General features: G+C 38.1%; 1 protein-coding gene across 4 annotated transcripts in view; it reads right to left on the bottom strand.

Moving 5' to 3' along the window:
• Positions 1–21,581, bottom strand: part of ESRRG (estrogen related receptor gamma) — a gene marked incomplete at both ends in the record, with an annotated part of 481,788 nt that overhangs the window by 137,027 nt on the left and 323,180 nt on the right. For 3 of the 4 annotated variants that reach the window (XM_080698935.1, XM_080698936.1, XM_080698937.1), the window contains one exon: positions 20,912–21,028. The exons of the other annotated variant lie outside the window; for it this stretch is intronic. In XM_080698935.1, coding sequence (XP_080555061.1) covers positions 20,912–21,028 — 117 coding nt within the window. The remainder of the gene's footprint in view (positions 1–20,911; positions 21,029–21,581) is intronic. 4 annotated transcript variants of the gene reach the window in all.

The raw sequence follows: 21,581 nt of genomic DNA, 5'->3' as shown, positions 1-21,581 counted from the left end.
CAGGTTCTCTAGAGAATTGTTTAATTCTCTTCCTTTGTTTGTCCACCTAAAGTAGACCAAATCTCAGTGTGCTCAGCATTAATATAAAAGTCTAATTTAGGCATGTTCTTAAAAATGATATTATATATGCATACATATATAAAACAATACATATATATATTGCATGTATGTATAAAATGCATAAACATACATGGTTTCATGCATTATATATACATATAACATATATGTGTATATACAATCAAAGAAATTGTATATTCTTTGTGAGCACTGATGTCTCAGATTTTAACAAAACTAACCCACATGTTCCAAGGAGAACTAGAAAGTTCTCTGGCTTTGACAGTGGAGGAGGTGGAAAGAAGGTTGGAATAAGAAAGCAGGAGACAGGAAGCTAGCAGAGAGCTGTCATTCTCTGGATACTACTATGGATACCACTGTAAGTAAATAAACACATGCAGGAGGTCCTGAAGGGCTTCTATGGAAGAAGGAGAAGAAGGAGGAGAAGAAGGAAAAGGAGAAGGAGAAGAAGGAAGAGAAGGAGAAATATATATTAAACCTAATATATATATTAAATCTAAATACATACACACACACATATATATAGTGCCTACTTTTACCTCAGGCTCTATGACAATAAAATAACCTTATATTTTACCAACCTACATCCACTGTCCAATATGCCACCATATAAAATTCAGGTCATTAACATATGTAGACTATATTAAAAGTATATTACAAACATTCATAGTGCTACACCTCATTATCTTGACTTTAGCTGGTGTGTTGTGGATCTGAATCCCATTTTAAAGCAATATTTATTTCTAAGTTCTGATCTAAGCCCCTGTATATCCATATGTGGTGAGAACACTTGTGAAACTCTTTCACTATTCAGAATCATGGAGACTGCTGAAGTTTTCAGTCTTCCAATTTCAAATAAGCACAACCTTTATCACTTCTCATTTGAATTGAGGTCTGAAGATATCTGAAGATGCCAAAATGGCCTATAAAATAAAGAAAATTATATCTTGCCTTTCACATATATTATACATATATGAACTTGACATGGCTGGAGAATTTTCTTAATTGAATATCATATATTTAATTATACATTCAGGTGTGTATAGTAGTAAAAGTTACCCCAAATACAGCAGGGGGGATTGAGATTTTAAAAAACAAAATGAATTTTAAAAGTGTATAAAATTCACCTTTACTTGTCAATGATTAGTGAGGTTAAAATTACTGAAGGCTTTTTTGTTTTGTTTTCTCATTTATTCTAGAGTAAAAAAACAAAGTCAGCAAAAGAGGAAAAAGGGTTAGGGACTCCCCAGTATATGGAAAGTCAACTCCTGAAAAAAAAGTAAAAGTAACTAATTGATGATCAGTAATAAATATGACTGATTGAAGTTCATCATCCTGCAGAGAACTATTAGAAAGGCAATGAATAGAGCTGTTGACAGCTGGCTTTGTGGACTCTACTGCTCCTTTGCTCAGTGTTTCAACCACCAGTTTATTCAGGATTAAGAGAGAGAGAGAGAGAGAGAGAGAGAGAGAGAGAGAGAGAGAGAGAGAGAGAGAGAGAGAGAAAAGATCTCAAACTGAGCTATCCCAACATACAAACTCCAGAACCTTGAAGACTTGCATTGTCTCTGAAAGGCATCATTTTCATACACCATAATCCCCTCATTAAAGCTAAAAAAAAATGCTGGAATGGCATTAAAATGAATGCAAACCATTTGCAGCAATCTCTGCTCACACCATCTCCAAATGAAGGCAGGCACATTGCATAATCCAGGCAGCAAGAGCTCCTGACAGGTGGATGATTTATGCTCATAGTCAGAAGAATCGGAGGGCCTGCAGAGGAGACAGCATGAGCAAGGTGGTGGCGAGACAGATGCTCTCAGTGGGCTTGCAGGGGCTGGCAGGCTCCAGCTAGTTCAGGTGCAACCTGGACACTTTACGTGCTGAACTCCTATTGCCTAGATTCCAACACTTGGATGTGCCATTTGCAGTATTATATGCAATGTACACAATGAATAAACTGTCAACTCCAGCCAAGCACTGTATACACGCTGCATCCTCTGTTCACACACACAGACATTATGTTCACAATGCCCCAGCACATAAGTGAAAGGAAACCTATTTTTGTAGAATGATTATCATAATGCAGACGCAAATATTCCATAGCTTAAGGATCCCTGGTCTTGAAAATATGTAGCCCAAGTAGGGTGAGGGAGGTGACAGCATTTTCTAACAATTGGATCAATATTAAAGATTGCACAGTGGGATTAGTAGAAACACACCTCAGCAGAAAACCGACATTCCTGTCAATTATATTAATTATTTTTCAGATACATGACATGCTTTCATGACATTTTATTCTGAGAAAGCATTTGAATATTTGAGAGGAAAATGAATAAGGGATGGATAATAAGAAGGATTCCCATAGGGTTGAACTGCTTTGCAATCAATCTGCAAAAGAATTTTGCAGAATTCCTCTCCATGGCCCAAACAATAACAATTTGGTAAAGATTATGGTATTGGTTAAAAGGGTAGATAAACCTAATTACAGCTATTGACGACAAATTACTGGTCCTCCGATCTCTAACACAAGGTATTAGCCAACATTGCACTGGTCAGCAGTAAGCCGCCAATGGACAGAGAAATTCACTCCATAGATCTATGCAGAACTATATAGATCATCTTTTTTTTTTTTTTTTCTGCTCAAACCTGTATCTCGGAGGCATAAAGCTCAGGCATCAGTGAAAAGGATAAGCATCCAAATACATAAGCTCCCAGTTATCTTGGATGAACGCTTTACTTTCAACTCCTAGATCCTGAAAGGTCAGAGGTAAAAGTGTGGATGAAAATTAAAGACGCAAGCATCCCTTTAATTAGGTAACAGTATTCAAAGACTTGTAAATTCCCAGGAAGCCACTTTGCAAAGTAAGAGTTATGGTATTCGGCTGGGGAGGGGGAGAGGGCAGGCAGTGGGTTTTTCTTTCAGCGATCCACGACTTAAAGAGAATTTTTGAAAAGAACAAAATGGAATACATGGTAAGTAATTCAGAATGCCTGCAGACTTTGCAATACTCCCTAGAGAAAAAACTCAAACAATTTGAAGTCTTCACAAACTGCATCCAAATCCTTTTTCTAACTTCATTAAGCGTCAGTACTTAAAAATCGTTCATAGCAAGTACTTTAATTAGAGACAAGTCAGTGTGGTAGGAGCTCTCAGCGGGCAGCGCACCATCCACCCTGGAAGCAGACTGCCCAGGGGGAGTCGACTCAGGCTCCTTTACACAAGAGGGGCACCCACATGCTCCCTCCTACCCCTAAAGAAGGGTGAGGGTGGGGTCGAAGAAAAAGATTCCAACATCATGCAGGCCTCATTGGTATTCTAGCAGTTTGCCATTGAAATACAGAATGTCAGAGGAAGAAACATCCAGGGAAATAGAATTGAGTCCTTTGCACCATGATAGCCTATTTTACCTTCTTTGTTTCTTCTCTGTTCTATCTTCTCCCTCCTTTTCATTTTGCTTTCTTTGCTCCCTGCCTCCACCAACACTTCCTTTCACTCTCACACTTTAGACTGAATCCAGTGCCATGTGTACTGCCCTGCAGCACAGGGAGAAGCTGGCATTAAAGTCTTCAGGAGCTACAGGGATCTCTAAAATGCTGACACCAATTTGACATTCCAGAGTCCATCCTGGGGTAGATCAGAGGCAAGAGAGGGAAACAGGGGAAACGAGAACTATTCATGTCCATAAACAACCCAGATTCTTTCTTTCCCACCTGGAATAATGGGATGCGAGCAGGCAAGTAAAGAACTCCCAGGTTCCAAGCTCTTTGCAACCTTAAAACTAAGTGGCTTATAGACCCAAAACAACAGCAAAACATAGATTTTAGGGACAACATAGTTGCGGAATGTTTTAGGCGGAAGTGAAAGCTCTTTCTCCACCACCGTTCCCTGTATTTTATACTGCAGAAACTGAAAGAACAAATTAGCATGTGCAAAAGTAACACTGATGCCATAAATTACACCTTGGGAAAAAGTTAGTGATGTCCAGATGAAAAGTGATCCCATGGGCTGAAGGTCATTTGTTTCTGGTCCATGACAGACTTCCTTGCTATCCCCCCACAATTCACGGAGGGGTTTCTATAATTCTGGCAGGTTTTGCTGACCCTGCCTGTCACCTTCAGATCTCCTGAGCACAGGAAAGGGTCTCAGGCCAGAGTCACACAGAGCATTATCGGAGACCTCTGACCTCTGCGAGTCAAGGAGAAAAAGCAACACGAAGACAACCCAGGCCTGCCGTGACACAGAACTTGGTCATTTTGGAGGGGGAAAAAATGATGCTATAGGAGACTGAGCAGAACTGATTTGTCTTTGGTGTGGCCATGCTAGGTTCAGAACATTTGGGCAACAATGTGTAACAGTTACAATGACAACAGCTAATATTTATGGAGGACTTGAATTTGTCAGACATTCAGGTAAGCATTTTATTTTTTTTTATTTTTATGTGGATCATATTAAAAGTGACATACATTCAGACTGTGCTTGGTGCTCTCTCTCCTCCACTTCCCTTCCCCCCTCCCAACAATGAGTATCCAGGTTGACCATGCTACATTCATACTTTTACACATATTCGGATGTAGCTCCTCCATTAATCAACCTCAGCCTTCTTCCTCTTCCTACCCTTCCATTTTAGCTTTGCTGAGGTTTCCCCTCCATTATCTGGAGTCTCTCTGGTATCCCAAAATACTTCCTAGTTTGGGCATATTAGAGAAAATATATGCCCCACTTTAAATACATTATCTTATTTTATCTCACAGCAAACTGTAGAACAGGCATTATTATTAACACTATTTTACAGATAAAGAAACTGAGGCCAGAGACACTTAAAACAACTTGCTAGTGGAATTACTACCATTGGCTATGTGTACATATATGAAAATGCCAATGTCACCCTCAGTACTCTATTTTGGGAAGAAGGGAGATGGGGATTTGAGGGGGGAGCTACCGAGTGCTGTGTGCATGTATGTCACAGTTGACATGATTTACATTATGATATGAGGCTATAATGTACCAATAAAAGCATATTAAAAAAGATAGAAACTTGCTAGTGATCAGTTACTTCCCAACTCAAGCACATTAATAAATGCATAATTGTGATAATAGGCTACATGAACTGGCATGTTTATAATACAATTTCAAATGTATTATCTTCATTTCTCAGATGTCTTGAGTCTATGACTTTAGCAGTAGATAACATACTATCTACTAGAATTTTGTAATGTGAGAGGAAATTAATGGTTATAATTTCCCCTCCATTTTCCTCAGCCTTGATTTTCTTTAAAATACCCAGCCCTGGAGCTGGGCATAGTGGCGCACACTTGTAATCCCCATGCTTGGGAGGCTGAGGCAGGAGGATCGCAAAGGTTCGAAACCAGCCTCAGCTACTTAGTGAGGCTCTCAGCAACTTAGTGAGACCCTGTTTCCAAATAAAGTATAAAATGGGTCTGGGAGTATAGCCCGGAGGAAGAAAAGCCCCTCAGTTTTACCCTCAGTACCACACACAGAAAAAAAAAAAAAAAAGAAAAAAAAATATATATAATAAAATACCCAGTCCTAAAGAAAATGAAAGGTAAACTTAAGATAAAGAATAAATTATAGCTGAGCATGGTGGTATTCATCTGTAATCCTTGTATCTTGGAGGCTGAGACAAGGGGATCACAGGTTTGAGGTCAGCCTCAGCAGATTAGAGAAAACTTTAGTGATTTTGCAATACTTTGTTTCAAAATAAAAAAATAAAAAGGGCTAGGAGTGTAGTTCAGAGGTAGAATGCCCCTGGGCTCAAGCCTCTGTTTTTTAAAAACAAAAATTAATAATAATAATAATAATAATAATAATAATAATAATAATGTAATAATAATAAAGTAATAATGATAATTAATAATAATAACATATAGATGCCTTGACACTTCATGTTAAAAGGCTTTTTATCATTTTGCTCTATAGCTGTGTTCAAAAGAAGACAGTAGTGAAGCCCTGCTACTAACCTCTGCTTCCCTGGCCCATTAGCTGTTTTCCGATGTGTAAATGACTCTCTGGTCTCTCAGGACTGTTTAAGAGTTCAGCTGACTACAGCACTGTCTCCTTTTGGGTTTCCAGTTAAAAATCAATGCATTAAGTGAGGCTGCTAGTTAGATTCTATAGCTGCGAGTTAAGTAAGAAAGGTGAGGAAGGGAAGAATTCCTAGCTTTATAAGCTTGGAAACTTTCAAAGAGGCCGGTTCCCGAGTGGCATTAAAATAGAAATAGAATTACTTGTAAAAGCTGGGGGATTTTGTTCTTTCCTACCTTAACAAAACTTTTGATGGGTTTTTCTCTGCTGAAGCACATAACCAAATAGTTAAAGATTTGTGAGATAACCATGAGATTCTCTAACATTTCTTAGGCACACAACATTTGGATTGAATTTCTGTTCTTTTTACTTTGTCACCATTAGTGAAGCTTTATTTTTGTCTTCACTGTCTCCTCCAGGTCTTAATGAATGATGTCTGAGGAGCATTACAGATATACACAGAATTGTCAAGATATACATTTGTTTGCAATACACAAATTTGGACCTGTTGACTACAAAGAATGAAAGTAAATAAAATCATCAGACAAGGACCCCACAGCATCTCGGGGACAGATGCCGGGCACCGGCAGAGTCTCTTTCCCTGAACAATAGGATATGATCCTTCTGCATTCAAGGATTACTATTCAGAAACATGAGTAGCTCACACATTATTTAAACTGTGTCTAAGAAATGGCAGACATACTCTGCACAAAAGACTTCAATAAAGGATCTTTTGGCTCTGCGACAGCAATATTGGGAGAAATCAGAAACCACTCTTATATGACATACCCTTCTTGTTTTAGTGACTGTAACAAGAAATGATTCTGGAGTTTGTAATAGCTCTGGCACCTAAACCATTCCCCAAGATAAAGGCGTTCCCTTCTCACCAAAGGCAGTTATGACTGAGAACAGTTCTCTGATAATATTTTACCTTTAGACACTCTGGTAGGATTAATTAAGAGGGGAACCAAAAGACTTCATCATAAATACCAGTCTAGCATATGGCTTCAGAGTAAGAAAATGCTGAATTGAATACTGGCTGTACCATTTACTAGCTGTCTGATCTTGAGCTAATTGTTTATATGAGTGATTTGAAATAGATTTTACTTTCTCATTTATATTCACTAACTTATCAAATGGCTATAGAGGAGGTAGATGAAAAAAAATGTTATTCCTAATAGTTTTACTTTCTTTCTTTCTTTAAAAATACCAATTGCTGTGTCAGAGTAGTCAATATAAACTCAATAAACATGACTTCTAAAATACAATTCTGTCTTTGTCAGGCACATATAAAGGAAATGTGTTTGTTTGTAGTTTATATGTGATATCTTTTCTAAAATCATTATTTATGAAAAAAATTATGTCACACCCTAGTTACAAAATTGTAACTTGAACAGGGCATGGTGGCCCATGCCTGTAATTTCAGCTAATTGGGAGGTTGAGGCAGAAGGATCTCAAGTTTTTAGCCAGCCTTGGCAATTTAGCAAGACTCTGCCTCAAAATAAAAAAGAAAAAAGAGTTAGGAATTTCATGCAATTCAGTGGTATAGCCTTGCCTAGCATGTGCAAGGCCCTGGGTTAAATCTCTACTACTGTTTAAAAAAAAAGTAATTTGGAAGCATGCCAAAGTAGGCTAAACAAATCAATTTTACTTAACATTTACTATGTGATCATCACTGAATTAAATCTCCTGAAGGACTAGCACAAAAACAGACATGGTCCCTGTTTTCATGTTGTTTTATGCTTTGCTCTATAAACCATAATAAGTGATAAATAGAATACAAAAAATGACACCCTAATATTTTAATAAGTACTATACCAAAAATATTACATATATTACTTTGCTTAAGCCGTGAAGCAATCCTCTGATGTATTTATAATTACAACATCCAATTCACATATGAGACTAAAATGGTAAAGTTTCTGATTTGAGATGACAAAGAGATGGTGTCATAAAGTTTGGATAGAGCCATGATTCTCTCTGTGTATCAAGTATGGCAGTCACCAGCTGTATGGGGTTTTTAATTTTATTTATCTTAATAGATTAAATAAAATTGCGAGTTGAATTCTTCAGCTGCATTAGACACCTTTCAAGTACTCAACCAACAGTGGCACACTCCACTTGATCCCAGAATCCATGCTCTTAATCTTTATGCTATACTTTCTGCCCTGAACTTAAATGCTAAATTGTATGAAACAAAATACAAATGCTGGTAAAATTTAAAAGAAGGTAAGACCTATACAATTTTAAAATCATCAGAACAACGAAGGATTATAAACTCCATGAAGGCAGAAACTCATGTATCATATACACATTTTCTTCCTTTCTTCTTTTCTTGTTCTTTTTGAGATGGGGGCCTGAAGGTCTCCCTACGTGGCCCAAGCTTGTCTCACATGTGTGAGCACAAGGAATCCTCCTGCCTCAGCCTCTCAAGAATCTGGAACTACAGGTATACCCATCATGTCCAGCTTTGTGGAATTAGCTTTGTTTTGGTACCGGAAGCTTAATCAAGGGCATTCTACCTCTCAGCTACACCTCCAGCCCTTTTTATTTTGAAATAGGATCTCACTATGTTGCTAAGGCTGGCCTTGAACCTGCAATCCTCCCATCTCAGTCTCCCAATTATAGGGGTTATGTAGCACCACATCCAGCTGAGATTAATTTTAATCCCTTGCCCTTAATAAAGTGAGGAGTATGGAGCCATCCCTAAAATATCCATGTTGAATGGGCGAAGAAAGAACGGATGGATAAAAGTTAGGAGATAGATGTACAAATGTGAATTATTTAGATTGACTTGTAGCTAGAAAGCAGCTACAGGAAGGAATAACCTCAATCCAATCCAATTCCAGATGATATAAAGAACAGGATGCATATCTGGAATAGCAGATTGAAATATTTACATGGGTCACACCATGAGGTAAGAATTCGGTTTCTTTCCAAATATTTCCAAATCAAGCATGAACTGCTAATGGCCCAAGAATGGCTGAGGTCAGAGTAATTGTCGTTTAATTGGCCTCAAATATACTAATGATTATGATAATGTTGATGCCAAAGAGACTTAATAGGCTTGGAGACAAATGTCTAAGAGGGTAGAGAGGTATCCCTGGGAAGTAGAGGGAGGGAGGGAAGGAAGGAGAGGATAAAAGCTTGGGAATCACCAAGTGTAACTCAGTAAAGTAGTCAAGAAATCTGCCTTTTAGAGGAAACTATTAAGACAAACAAATAAGAAGAAGAAATGCTAATACTAATACTAATACTACTAATAATAATATTGAAAAAATGAGGTGAGAGTAAGCAGAGGAAGAGGAATTTGTGTGTGTTCCAAAAGTTACATGTGAAGGAGAAGCTTAGCTGGTGGATATTAATTGGACAATCCAGAGAGAGGCCATTAAGGAGGGGCTCAGGTGGCCCATCAGGAAAATACTTATTACAGCTGAGAACCCAGCAGCAGGCCAGGCAAAATGGACTTGACTTCCTAAGGGGGCACCATGCTGGCTTGAACTGAGATGCAAAACTGGAAATTAGAACAGAAACCAGAGCTAAGTAGAAACACATATTAAGTTAACCTGAGTAGTATAAATTACCTCATTTTTACATATCCCGCTCTTTAAATTCTTCACATCCCCAAGATACCTGAAAACTTCAGTACAAATAGTCCAAGCATATTAAAATGATGATTAAGCGTCCTCCATAGAAAAGACTTAACAGATCAAAATGGAATACTTAGAAAAGAACAGGAAAGAGACTGCCCTCCCAGATATACATGATCTTTGCAAAAACATGTTAACCAAAGGGAAGCTGCGGAGATGCCCTCCTTGTGGGTTTTGCCATAGGTCCCATTTCATCAGAGAAAGCCATCTATAAAAGAAGAGTATCTTATAGTGGGAACTTTTAATATTGTCAATATCCTAGCTCTCCTGTCAAATGTCTCTGCAATGTTAATACTCCCTGCTTCTAAAACATTTCCATATTACCCTCTTCTCTTTCTCTTTCTCCTCTTCATCTTTTTTTTTTTTTTTTGAATGCTAGGAATTAAACCCAAGGGAATTCTACCTCTGAACTCTACCTCCAACCCTACTTTATTCTACATTTTTAAATTGAAAATAAGGCCTAAGTTGATGAGGCTGGTTTTAAACCTGCGATGCTCCTGTCTTAGTTTCTCAGTTTTTGGGGATTGAAAAAAAGATACATTCTAACTCTGACTCACACCTTCAGCCCTATTTTATTTGTATTTTATTTTGCTGAGGCTAGCATCAAACCTGTGATTCTCTTGTCTCAACCTCCCAAGTACTGGGATTATAGGCATGACCCACCACGCCTGGTCACACTACCTTCTTCGAATGGCACAATTCATATTCCTGTAAACTTTATGAAGCGTTTCAGCTCAAGTAAGGTGACAAAACAAGTTTGGGATGTAGGTAATCCGCTGAAGCCCATCACACCTGAGGGTCATGCCTGAACTGCTGAGTCTCCTGGGGTAATGCTGTGTGGGAGTGGCTGGTCCCTGGTATTTGTTCTAGTAATCACAAAATCATACTGGCTCTCAAAAGGCACAATCTGCCATTCACTTAAATCTGGTTTGCCAGGAAGCCCACGGATGGACTCCCCACTAGTGCCATCAGGCTCAGGGAATTTGGCTAGCACCAGGCCCCTCAGACTTCTGCCAGCTAATTGGCTTTGGGGAATCCGCTGACCTACTCTCCACTGAGTGGCTTTTGTGAACCTGGAACCCAGCCTGCTGCTCATCATTGATCAACCTTGGCCAAGCCAGCTGGCTTGTTCCTTTGCAGACAGCTTGCCTTAGGGGAGCTGGTTGGTGGTGCCTCAACCTACAGAGAGAGAGAGAGAGAGAGAGAGAGAGAGAGAGAGAGAGAGAGAGAGAGAGATGAAGGATAGAGAGAGAATATGAATATCAAGGAGAATGGGTGCATTATAGAACAATCTCTCAAGAAATATCATTGCTCTCTTTGAGTCCAGAGAGTCTTATGGATGCACATAATCATGTCTAATACATAATAAAGGAGGAGACCAGCACATAACCTGAACAGAAAAGATAAAGCTAGGATGGGACTCAAATGAAATAAAGCCATGAAGCACTTCATTAAAAAAGGCCTTATTCAAATATACACCAGAGATCCTTTATATTACATTTAAGTGCAATGTCAAACATCAATGTCATGTTGATACATATATGTCTTGGTGACAAAGAACAAAATTCTGTTGCCTGGAGACTGGGGAACTTCTCCATCGGGTCCCTCCTGGCCCCAGGCTCCTCGCTCATCACATCCCACACTGTCACTGGACTTCCAATGCCTAAGCAAACGTTGAGGCAGCCCCCACCCCAATATCAGGCCAAAGCCATTGGGGATTTTTTTTATAATTCAAAAGGAATAAAAAGTTGTAACATATTAGACAAATGCTGGCTCCCTTTTTCAAGTTCACCAATGGAAATGACAAATGGGACCAATCAAATAAATTATTAACTTTAATAGTATTCCAATTAAATTAGGAGAATAAGAACTAAAAAACCTATTCCTTATTATTCTAGTCTTTCTTTCTATGCTCTGTCACAAAAGCAGAGAGGGAAATTTTATTTAGCTGAAAGAATTTAGTTCTGCATCTGGTTAGCTCACATGAGACTCCACCTTTCTCCTTCCATATATATATATAGATATGTACGTATGTTCCAGACATCTGTAAATAAATAGGGAATATGTGATACTCTCCTAAGGTGCATGTGGATTTTAATCAAAATCAGAGACAAATGAATAAGACTATAGTACCACAGTGGCAAACTATACCTGTATCCTCAAAATAACTGAGGCCGACAGTGTTCAAGCCAGTGGATCAAATTCAATTGTTCTCTATAAAGGGACAAACTTAAAAAGAAGTGTTTCTAAAGTTTATTTTATGAAAACTATGTCAGAAAATAAAACTACGCCCTAAGGTAAAATTTCTCTCTGTGCTCCAATTTCTATTTAAATAAAATGTCATACACTGACAAAAACATGGACCTCTGAAAAATGGGATTTTCAGAAAATGAACCTGATTATTGTTGATAATTATTCACATACTTTCCAACTGTTAATCATTCCAAAGTTGGCTGAGGATGTGGCTCAGTAATATAATGCTTATCCTAGTACAAATGAGGCCCTGGGTTCAACTTTCAGCACAACAACAAAAAATAACAACAAAGTGATTCCAATGTCTATGTTGTAATCTCAGTAATCTCATAGTGGGTAATCAATATAAAAGTTATTCTAACTTAATCCATGTAAGATACTTGAACTTAATCGCTAAAATGCCTCTCACAGCGCTGGTCACTTACTGCCTTCCAACACAGTTTAACTGTTTATGGACATTAAATGAAGAACTTGAAGCACCGGCCCTGGCTCAAAGAAAAAGGGGGAGGTACTTAAGTGATCTCTTCAGAGCTCAGTATTTCATGACATCCCTAACTTCTGAAGAAGGACAAGTTCAATAATCTCATAGTTCTCAAAGAAAAAATATATTAATCAAATACAAAGTACAGGTAGCCAAATCAAAGTACCTGTTGCAGAATCCAGAATTCCTCATACCCTGAGAGAAATTTGACAAGTATCATTTTCATGGTTTAGATCTGGAATGTTTCCCAGAGGTTCAAATGTTCATGGGTTGGTCCCCAATGCAGCAGGGTTTAGAGTTGGGGCTCTGGGGAAGTGATTGATGCTTGAAATCTCTGACCCAATCAATGGATTAATTCATTCCATTAATGAATAAACTCTTGAGAGGTGGTGGAAACTACATGAGGTATGGCCTAGTAGGAGAGAGTGGGTCCTTGGGAGCATGCCCTTGAGGACTATATATTGTCTTGGACCCCTTTCTCTCCCTTTCTCTCTGCTTCCTGGCTGTCCTGAGCTGAGCAGCTTTCCTTTGCCACCCCTTCCAACATGATGCTCAGCCTCACCACAGGCTCAGAAAAAATAGAGCTAGCTGAACACACACTGAAACTTTGACACTGTGAGCAAAAGTAAATCTTTCCTCTAAGGTGATTTTTTTCTAGTATTTTGTCACAGTGACAGCTAACAAAACCATAATCTCTGTAAGCTTTGTTTGTTCTGTGAAGTGGGAAAATACCCCTGGCAAGGGTCATTTTAGGAATTAACCAAAAAAAAAAAAAATTAAAACCCAACTAAAGCACATAGTTCATAGCCTAATATATATGAAATTCTCAAGAACATGTTATCAGGCTTACCTTCAAAATCTTGGCTGTGAATTTTAAGACAGACTATCCAAGTTTTCTATCAACAAAATATAAAAAAGTTATCATTTGCTACTGCAGTATCTGTACATGAAATAGCTTTTTTTGTGGCACCTTAAATACATTCCCAAATGTCTTAATGTCAAGACACAGCTCACAAAGAAGGTGCTCTTTGCTATTGCTTATATTGCAACTTGGGAATTTTGTTTAATACTCCGCATTAATGAGGGAACTTCTTAGAATAATATTACAACAGAGAGTGCAAGAAATACCAGTGAGGTCAATGCAGTTCTATTAACTGTCATCTAACATAGAAATATTTTCCTTGAATACCATTAAAGCTTTCTCCTTTTCTTTGTTCTGCTTTTTGAAGGCAGTCGGGACCCAAATTTCTCTACCAATAATTTCTGTTTTCGACTTGGCAACATAATGATACTAGACTAGAGAAGAAGAAGAAGAAGAAAAGAAATCACCTTGGCAATATCTTTTCGAGAGGTTTCTACAGAAGGCATTTTGTTAGAGTAAATTATGAAGCAGCCTCTTGAAGTAAGCAAAAACAAATTTACTTGTTCCTAAATGACCTGAGTAGCTTTCTATTTTTTTAAAGAGAACCTACCAGGAAACTGCTACCCTCTTTAAATGGCCATTTTATTAAAATAGGAAATATGAAACAGAAGGGTAATTAGACAAGTAAGTTGCTCTTTGCTATGCCTGCTGATAGGGTAAACCCAGAAGACTTGCAGGGCTCCCACTGCCATAGATAAATCAAAACTCAAGCTGTGGCTGTAGCAAAACAGTTCTGGGAGAATTTGTCTTTATATCCTCAAGGCTCAGGACAACTGACGAGCGAGCGAGCGAGCGAGCGAGCGAGAGAGCGAGAGAGAGAGAGAGAGAGAGAGAGAGAGAGAGGCAGTTAAATGAATACATGAATAAATGTATAATCTGTGCTATCTTTCATATATATGTACACACACATACACACACTCATATGACTATCTTCCTTAAAAAGTAGAAATAGGACATATAGGCTATGGAGTGTAATAAGATAGCTTAGAATAAACTGGGTTTCTAAACAAACCATCTTCTGATGTGGAGGAAGAGGGGTTTTCTCTCTCTCTCTCTCTCTCTCTCTCTCTCTCTCTCTCTCTCTCCATACTCCTACAATTTCTTCTACTCAAAGATTTTCTAAATATTAGGTCAGCTCTATTAGTCTATGAGTCAGAGAAAAAGTTGAGGACCTCCTATTACACAGAGATTGACAGGTCTAGATGGATCTAAGCTGTATCAGGCCAAAGGACTTAAGCTGGGCATAGACCACATGGCCTTTCTAAGATACAGTGTCTTCTACTTCACCATGCTGACAGCCCAGGTCCAAAGACAGACTGCCCATGACAAAATACCATCAGTGAGTGGTTCCCTTGTCTGCGCACTCATCCTGCAAAAGCCTTTCTTGTACTGATCCCATTATTACCTGTGCCTTCAGGGGCCCCATCAAATTCCCCATGAAGCCTGGTTTCCTCACATTAGAATCCTAAGGCATTGTTCCTTCCTAATGAATGTTACCTACATATACTATATATACATACACACACACACACACACACACACACACACACACATATGTGTGTGTGTGTATACATATGTTATACATACATATACATATGTATGTATATATACACACATACCATAGGCTCAAACCCTCTGGTTAGACCCATTAACTTTGCTCTCTTTTGGAATCTTCTGGACTCTTCCCATTTCCTCTAAACTTAAATGAACACTTAAGGCTATTGCTGAGATGTGGACAAGTGATCCAAGTGGGGGTCATGTAAGACCCCTTGATGGTCCAAGGCAGTGACAAGCTTTATAAAGATGTAGGATGGACTTGGCTTTAATACCATTTCCTCTTTACCTGCAGTAGTACCTTGGGTAAGTCACTAAAACCCTCTGAACCTTGGATTCCTCATTTACTTAATGAGAACCCGATATGTATGGTCCCACTTTTCTATATCCAAAAGAGTTTTAATGTAATCATTAAACAATAATACCATGTATTTTTCTCACAGCAAACAATGATTTACTGCAAAAGCCATTTTCAAACTTGTTTTTACTTTCCCCTAAATATGAGGATTCATAGTTGTACTATTTTTCTTACACTTCCTATCTAAAATCTTCATGCTTATATTTTTTTAGACTCTTAAATGTGGAAAAATACGCATAGAAAGCATTGATCACCTCTGTAATAGAAACATATTTTGAAGAGAGCTTAACGCTTCAAATATAAAAATTGAATTGGGACATCTATAAAATACATAGCTATGTTATTTGTTTTCATGACGTATTTTCCCCAAAAGGAAGTATTTAGAAGGCATTTACAATTATATAAGCCTCCTCCTCTCCTCTTCTACTACTGTCAATATTTTTATTTTAAAAAATGTAGCAACAAAACTTCAAATAAAATCTGACTGGTAGCATCACAGCAAACTGCGATGAGATTTCAGATGTCCTCTGAAATAAAACTATACTGACTGTACTTCAATATATTGACAAGATGTGGGAAGAAATGTGTGGAAATATAGAGCGAAAGTTTTTCAAACGTGGGCAAAAGACATAATCAATACTACAGTTCCCAAATATGTAAATAACTATTATTTGTTGTTCTGTTCTTTCAGCTCTCACTTAACTTAGATATAGATACACAAAAATACATATACATATATACACATATATGTATCTAGAGAGTATGTATATATATGCATATATATAATGTGAGTATGTCTGATATACTTCCTACTCTCTTAAAAAATTAAAAGCACCCAAAGTATTTTTCAGTTAAGACAAAAATTCCAAAATAGCACGATTTACTGTCCATATTCATCAAACCATCGTTTGTATTATAGTTTCAACCTGATCAAAATCATCATAATTATGAATATCTTCATGTCATATATTACTATAGTGTTTCTGTAGGCATTCTACCATTTCAAACCAAAACTTGTATGACTTTAGGATCAAAAGAATGAGACAATTGTTGCCTAACTGCTCAGCTGTGTGTGTGTGTGTGTGTGTGTGTGTGTGTGTGTGTGTGTGTGTAGATAGATAAAGAGAGAGAGAGAGAGAGAGAGAGAGGTTACAGAATTTGTCTCAGGTTCAGAGCTTGATTCTAGGTCTGACACTAAAACTTGACTTTTAACTGACTCTGGCAATAGTAGCTGCTTCTAGGCCACAAGGAAAGACCTGCAGTATCTGTGTGTGTGTGTGTGTGTGTGTGTGTGTGTGTGTGTGTGTGTGTGTGTGTGAGGCTAAGGATAGACCTTGCACCTTCTAAGCAAGTTCCCTGCACAGACCAGTATCCCCATCCCTCTGCAATATCTTACCCAAAATCACAAATCTTATTTACAAATACAATTATTGACATCCTCATTTTACAGATAATAAAACTGAATATTAGAAAGGTTTAGAGGCAGCTTTCTTAAAGGCAAGTAAATAGCACATTTTCTTGGCATTAAATAACAAAACGGGTCCTCCATGTCACCTGATTCAACAACAGTTTGCAAAGGGGCTAGCCTGTCTAGGAAATTTAATGTTATGCACAAATTTAATTCTTATGCTCACCTGCAAAAGTAGGAGAAAAATACTTGAATTGCCAAAGTGAAAACCATTGTGCCAACGAGTATCAAAATGCCCTTCAAAGCCTCTGATTGGTGAATTTTATACCTACATAAAATAATTATTGCTTTCATAAAATGTCCCTGTTTGCTACTGACAAAGAGAAAACTGAAGCGCTATGTCCTACGATCGCCTTTAAATAACCACGGAGAGAGATCAGAATAAAAATAAATCTTGACCAGATTTATAGGTATACCTTGATTAGTTTTTGGTTTTTCCTTCAAATAAGCAATATCTGAAAAAAATGAAAAGGGAATGTTGAGACCAGATATCATGTAACAGATGGGTTTTTCCTGACATACAGTAGGGCATAATGCTGAAGAAATAATGCTGGGCCATCATTTGTGACATTTAGCAGCAAAGTGGAACAGGGAGGAAGACAGAGGGGATTTTTCAGGATGCTGAATGGTTTCACCACTTGGATTTGAAAATTAATATTTGTTAACTGTGCTCCTTGAAGTTTCATTATGGTGTACCATTGTACTGTTTTCTACAACAAGACAATCCTTTGGAAGTTGTTTGGGTTCCTTCCTTCCTTCCTTCCTTCCTTCCTTCCTTCCTTCCTTCTCTTTTTTTGTCTTTCTAACTGATAACAATTTTGTGATTCGAAATTTATAATGTTAAGACAAGCATGGTGGCACATATCTGTAATCCCAGTACCTGGGAGGTTGAAACAGGAGGCCCACAGGTTCAAGAACAGTCTTAACATTAGTGAGACTTGCAGCAACCTAACAAGACTCTATTTCAAAATGAAAAATGAAATAGGGCTAGGGATGTAGCTCAGAGGTAGAATGCTCTTGTGTTCATTCCCCAGCACCCCCCACCAGACTCTATTATTAAAACCAAACATTGTTCCTTGAAATGTAATTCTGGTGTCAGCTAATGAGAAGGCATAACTTATAAGTATTTAGTTGTGGACAGTGTAATGCAACTGGGATCGTTACCCACCCAGCTTTCATTTCCCTTTCACACTCCCACCTGGACTCACAGAGCTTCTCAAAGTGACATGCTAAATTAGGAGAGACGCCAGTCGATATAACTAAGGAGTAGTATTTTTAAAATAGGAAAGGTCTCAGTTTTCTCTAAACCACCTCTTTTATTTTATATAATGGAAACCTCTTCATTTCCCTCAGGCAGCACTTTATCTAGGATGCACTTGGTGAGTGGAATAAAAATACCTGTTAAAGGAAGGAAGGTTCCCATCAAAGCCGCTGAAATCTGATTTCATTTCAGATTCTAGGACTAATGCTGTTTTTTGTTTAAATAGATTTTGTCTGTCAATTTCCAGACCTGCTGTGCCATCAGCCTGTATGGGCTGCTGTGGTCAACACGGGGGTTGTAGCAGCAAATTTTATTATGGACTGGTAATTGAATTGAACAGGTTTACATTTGAATAGATTTACTACCTCATGATCTCTGACATACTGCGTGGGCCCGAAATCCCTCTACATCCATAAAGATACGTTTTAGACGGTATCATTCTCTCCAGGCTTAGCAAGCCAGTGTTGGGCCAAGGAGATGGCCAAACATAATTGTGCATTTATATGCAGGGTGTAACGCAATATTTCACTGCATTTTTTAAGTACAAAAGAAAAAGAACATTCCATGTTTACTCATAACCATACCATCCTTCTCACTTGGGGGAAGGGAGGTGAGGCTTCAAAAACTGATATTTTGCCATCTGAGTGGGCACAAGGAAGTAAAGGAAAACAAATTATTACTTGAGCATATCAGAGACAGCAGCAATTCCCCAGAACACAGAACCTCGGAAGGCTTGGTAATGGCAACTGAAGAGGTATGAATTATAGATAAGCGCTGTACCACTGACTTTAAACAACAGTGTCTAATTAAACACAATCCGTACCTCTTCATTCACTCTTACCAATCTTCAGGGTTGTTCTTGTTAGAAATGATGACTGAAAAATAATTTACTTAAGGGAAAATGTGTTTTCTTCCCCTCTGTAGACCTGGATGGGCAATTAGTATCTCCCTAGAAATGAAGGCAGGTCTCCATGTTATTTTTTTTGTTTTTTTAAAATAAAATCTATCAGGCATGGTGACACATACCTATAATCCCAGTACTAGGGAGGCTGAGACAGGACTGTTGGTTTGAGGCCAGTCTCTGCAATTCAGAGAGGCCTTCAAAGACTTGGTGAAATACTGTTTCAAAATCAAAATGATAAAATGGGGCTGAGGATCTGGAGATGCAACTCAGAGGTAGACTGCCCCCAAGTTCAATCTCTAGTACTAAAATCAACAAATAAATAAAGTCCAAATCAAGGATATATTCACTGATAGATTACATTTATAACATTTTTAAAATTTGATTTTTTTTTGTGTGTGGTACTAGGTATTGAACCCAGGGGTGCTCTACCACTGAACTAAAGCCTCAGCTTTTTTTTTTTTTTTCTCTTTTTTGAGCCTGAGTCTTGCTAAGTTGCCAGACTGATCTCAAACTTGAATCCTTCTGTGTCAGCCTCAAAAATAGCTAAGATTACATACATGTGCTACTATGCTAGGCTCTTTAAAAATAATGATTCCTCAACTTTCAAGAGTTAGAAACCACTTTTTTTTTTTTTTTTCTGGTACTAAGGATTGAGCCCTGTAGTATTTTATAGCCAAGCTACACCTAATAACTGGTTTTTTTTTTAATGATACTAGGGATTTAACCCAGAGGCATTCTACCTCCAACCTACACCCCCCAGCCCTATTTTATTATTTATTTTGAAACAGGGTCTTACTAAGTTGCAGAGGGCCTCAGAAATTGCTGAGGCTGGCCACGAACCTGTGATTGTCCTGTCTCAGCCTCTCAAGTACTGGAATTACAAGCAAGTACCACCACGCCTGGCGACCCAATACATTTTTTATTTTTTATTTTTAAACAGACTCTCACTAGGTTGCTGAGGGTCTTGCTATGTTGCTGAGGTTGTCCTCAAATCTGTAATCTTCCTGTCTCAGCCTCACAAGTACTGGGATTATAGGCCCACATCACCCCACCCACTTGAGAGTCAGAAGCCACTCTAATTAGGTTTTGATGAAGACAAGTTTAGCTTGAATATCACTGTCCAACCAGTGGTAACATAAATGTAAAGTTGATGGCCTGTCTATCACTTATTAAAATAACAGGTAAAATTTACAAAACATACACACACGTACAAAGATACATAAAAAATAAAAAAGCTAAATGGTAGGCATCCCAAAGAAAAGAACACATTCTCTATATCCAAGCTGAAATATTAAGTTTGATAGACATGTTGAATTATACAAATATTGCAGAACTGCTGGTGTGTGTGGAAGAGGGAGTGGTACTTAGAACCCACGGGCTCCAGGGCTCCCTTCCTGGCTCCATCAGTCATTAACAGGGAAGCTTAGACAATTTGTTGAGCATACAGTACATGTTCACTGTTATTATTTTGTGTTTGTTATTGTTATTCCCAACTGAAAGTAAATGGAAAGCAGTTTGATACCGTATCACGAACTCTTTATAGAAGAGAAGAAGGTTGAAAAAAATAACAAAGAATATCTTAAACCCAAAATTAATTAAGAATTATATGTATATCTGTAAACACAATCATGAGAAGAAAAACAAAAAGACAGTGTTAGTAGCCTCTTGTTTGTCTTCATCTTTTCCCTTCTAAAACTTGTGAAAGTGAGAAGACCAGGACTGACAAACATCCCACATGGGTTCAGCTGTGTCTTACCTTTATCCTTTCTGGTTGTCATCAAGCACTTTTGGTGTAAAGAAGGAGTAAGCTGCCACCAGATGCAGCGTACTTACTGTCACCCCCTCCTTTTCTGACTTCTCATTGATATAATTTTCTGTACTGCAAAATCATCATCTCCCTAAAAAACTAATGCATGGGGACACGAGCAAAATGCCTTACCTTCCTTCAGCATGCCCACTTTTAGACACTTCATGAAGCGGCAAGCCTGGCAGGATTTACGTCTGCGTTTTGTGATTTCACATTCATTCGTGGCAGGGCAACTGTATTCTATATTACCTAAAACACAAAGTTGGAAGAAAACAAGCTGTTAGACTGGCAAGTCCCCGGAGATATTAGCATCCCAAAGAGTCAACTCTGTCACTCCTAACCCCTTCCCTGAAAAAAGTCACATGAGATTCTTGGGGAATGTGAGAAAGTTCATGAAGCTGGATGTTCTGCGCCTACTACTGGAGATGCATTGAATAAGCAGAAGATATATGGTGAAGCTCATCAAAAGATTTGTTTCAATCAGGCTTTTCATGAATCCAACATACTCTGAAGTTTCTTTTGGTTCCTCAGATTATGGAAGACTGCTACTCTGCATGAATAGACTTAGCAAAGGACCATTAAGCAAAGCCCACCCATGCAAAGTATAGCCTTCTAAAATCTGAGGGATCTGAAAGAAACTTTAAAGAAGATTATGTTCATAAAAAACATAGACATCAAAACTGGACTCTTGTGTCATCAGTCCTGGATTTCTTTGGGTGACTAATGCTTTTATGTATCAAGCTGATTGTTTTTCTGACACTGGTTAACAGAAACCTCACAGTACAGAATGACCAGAAAGTCA

This window comes from Muscardinus avellanarius (genome assembly GCF_963383645.1).
Source record: "Muscardinus avellanarius genome assembly, chromosome: 7".
NCBI classification, from domain to species: Eukaryota; Metazoa; Chordata; class Mammalia; order Rodentia; family Gliridae; genus Muscardinus; species Muscardinus avellanarius.
The sequence above is the reverse complement of the archived record's forward strand: the minus strand, read 5'-3'. Positions and strand labels throughout refer to the sequence as shown.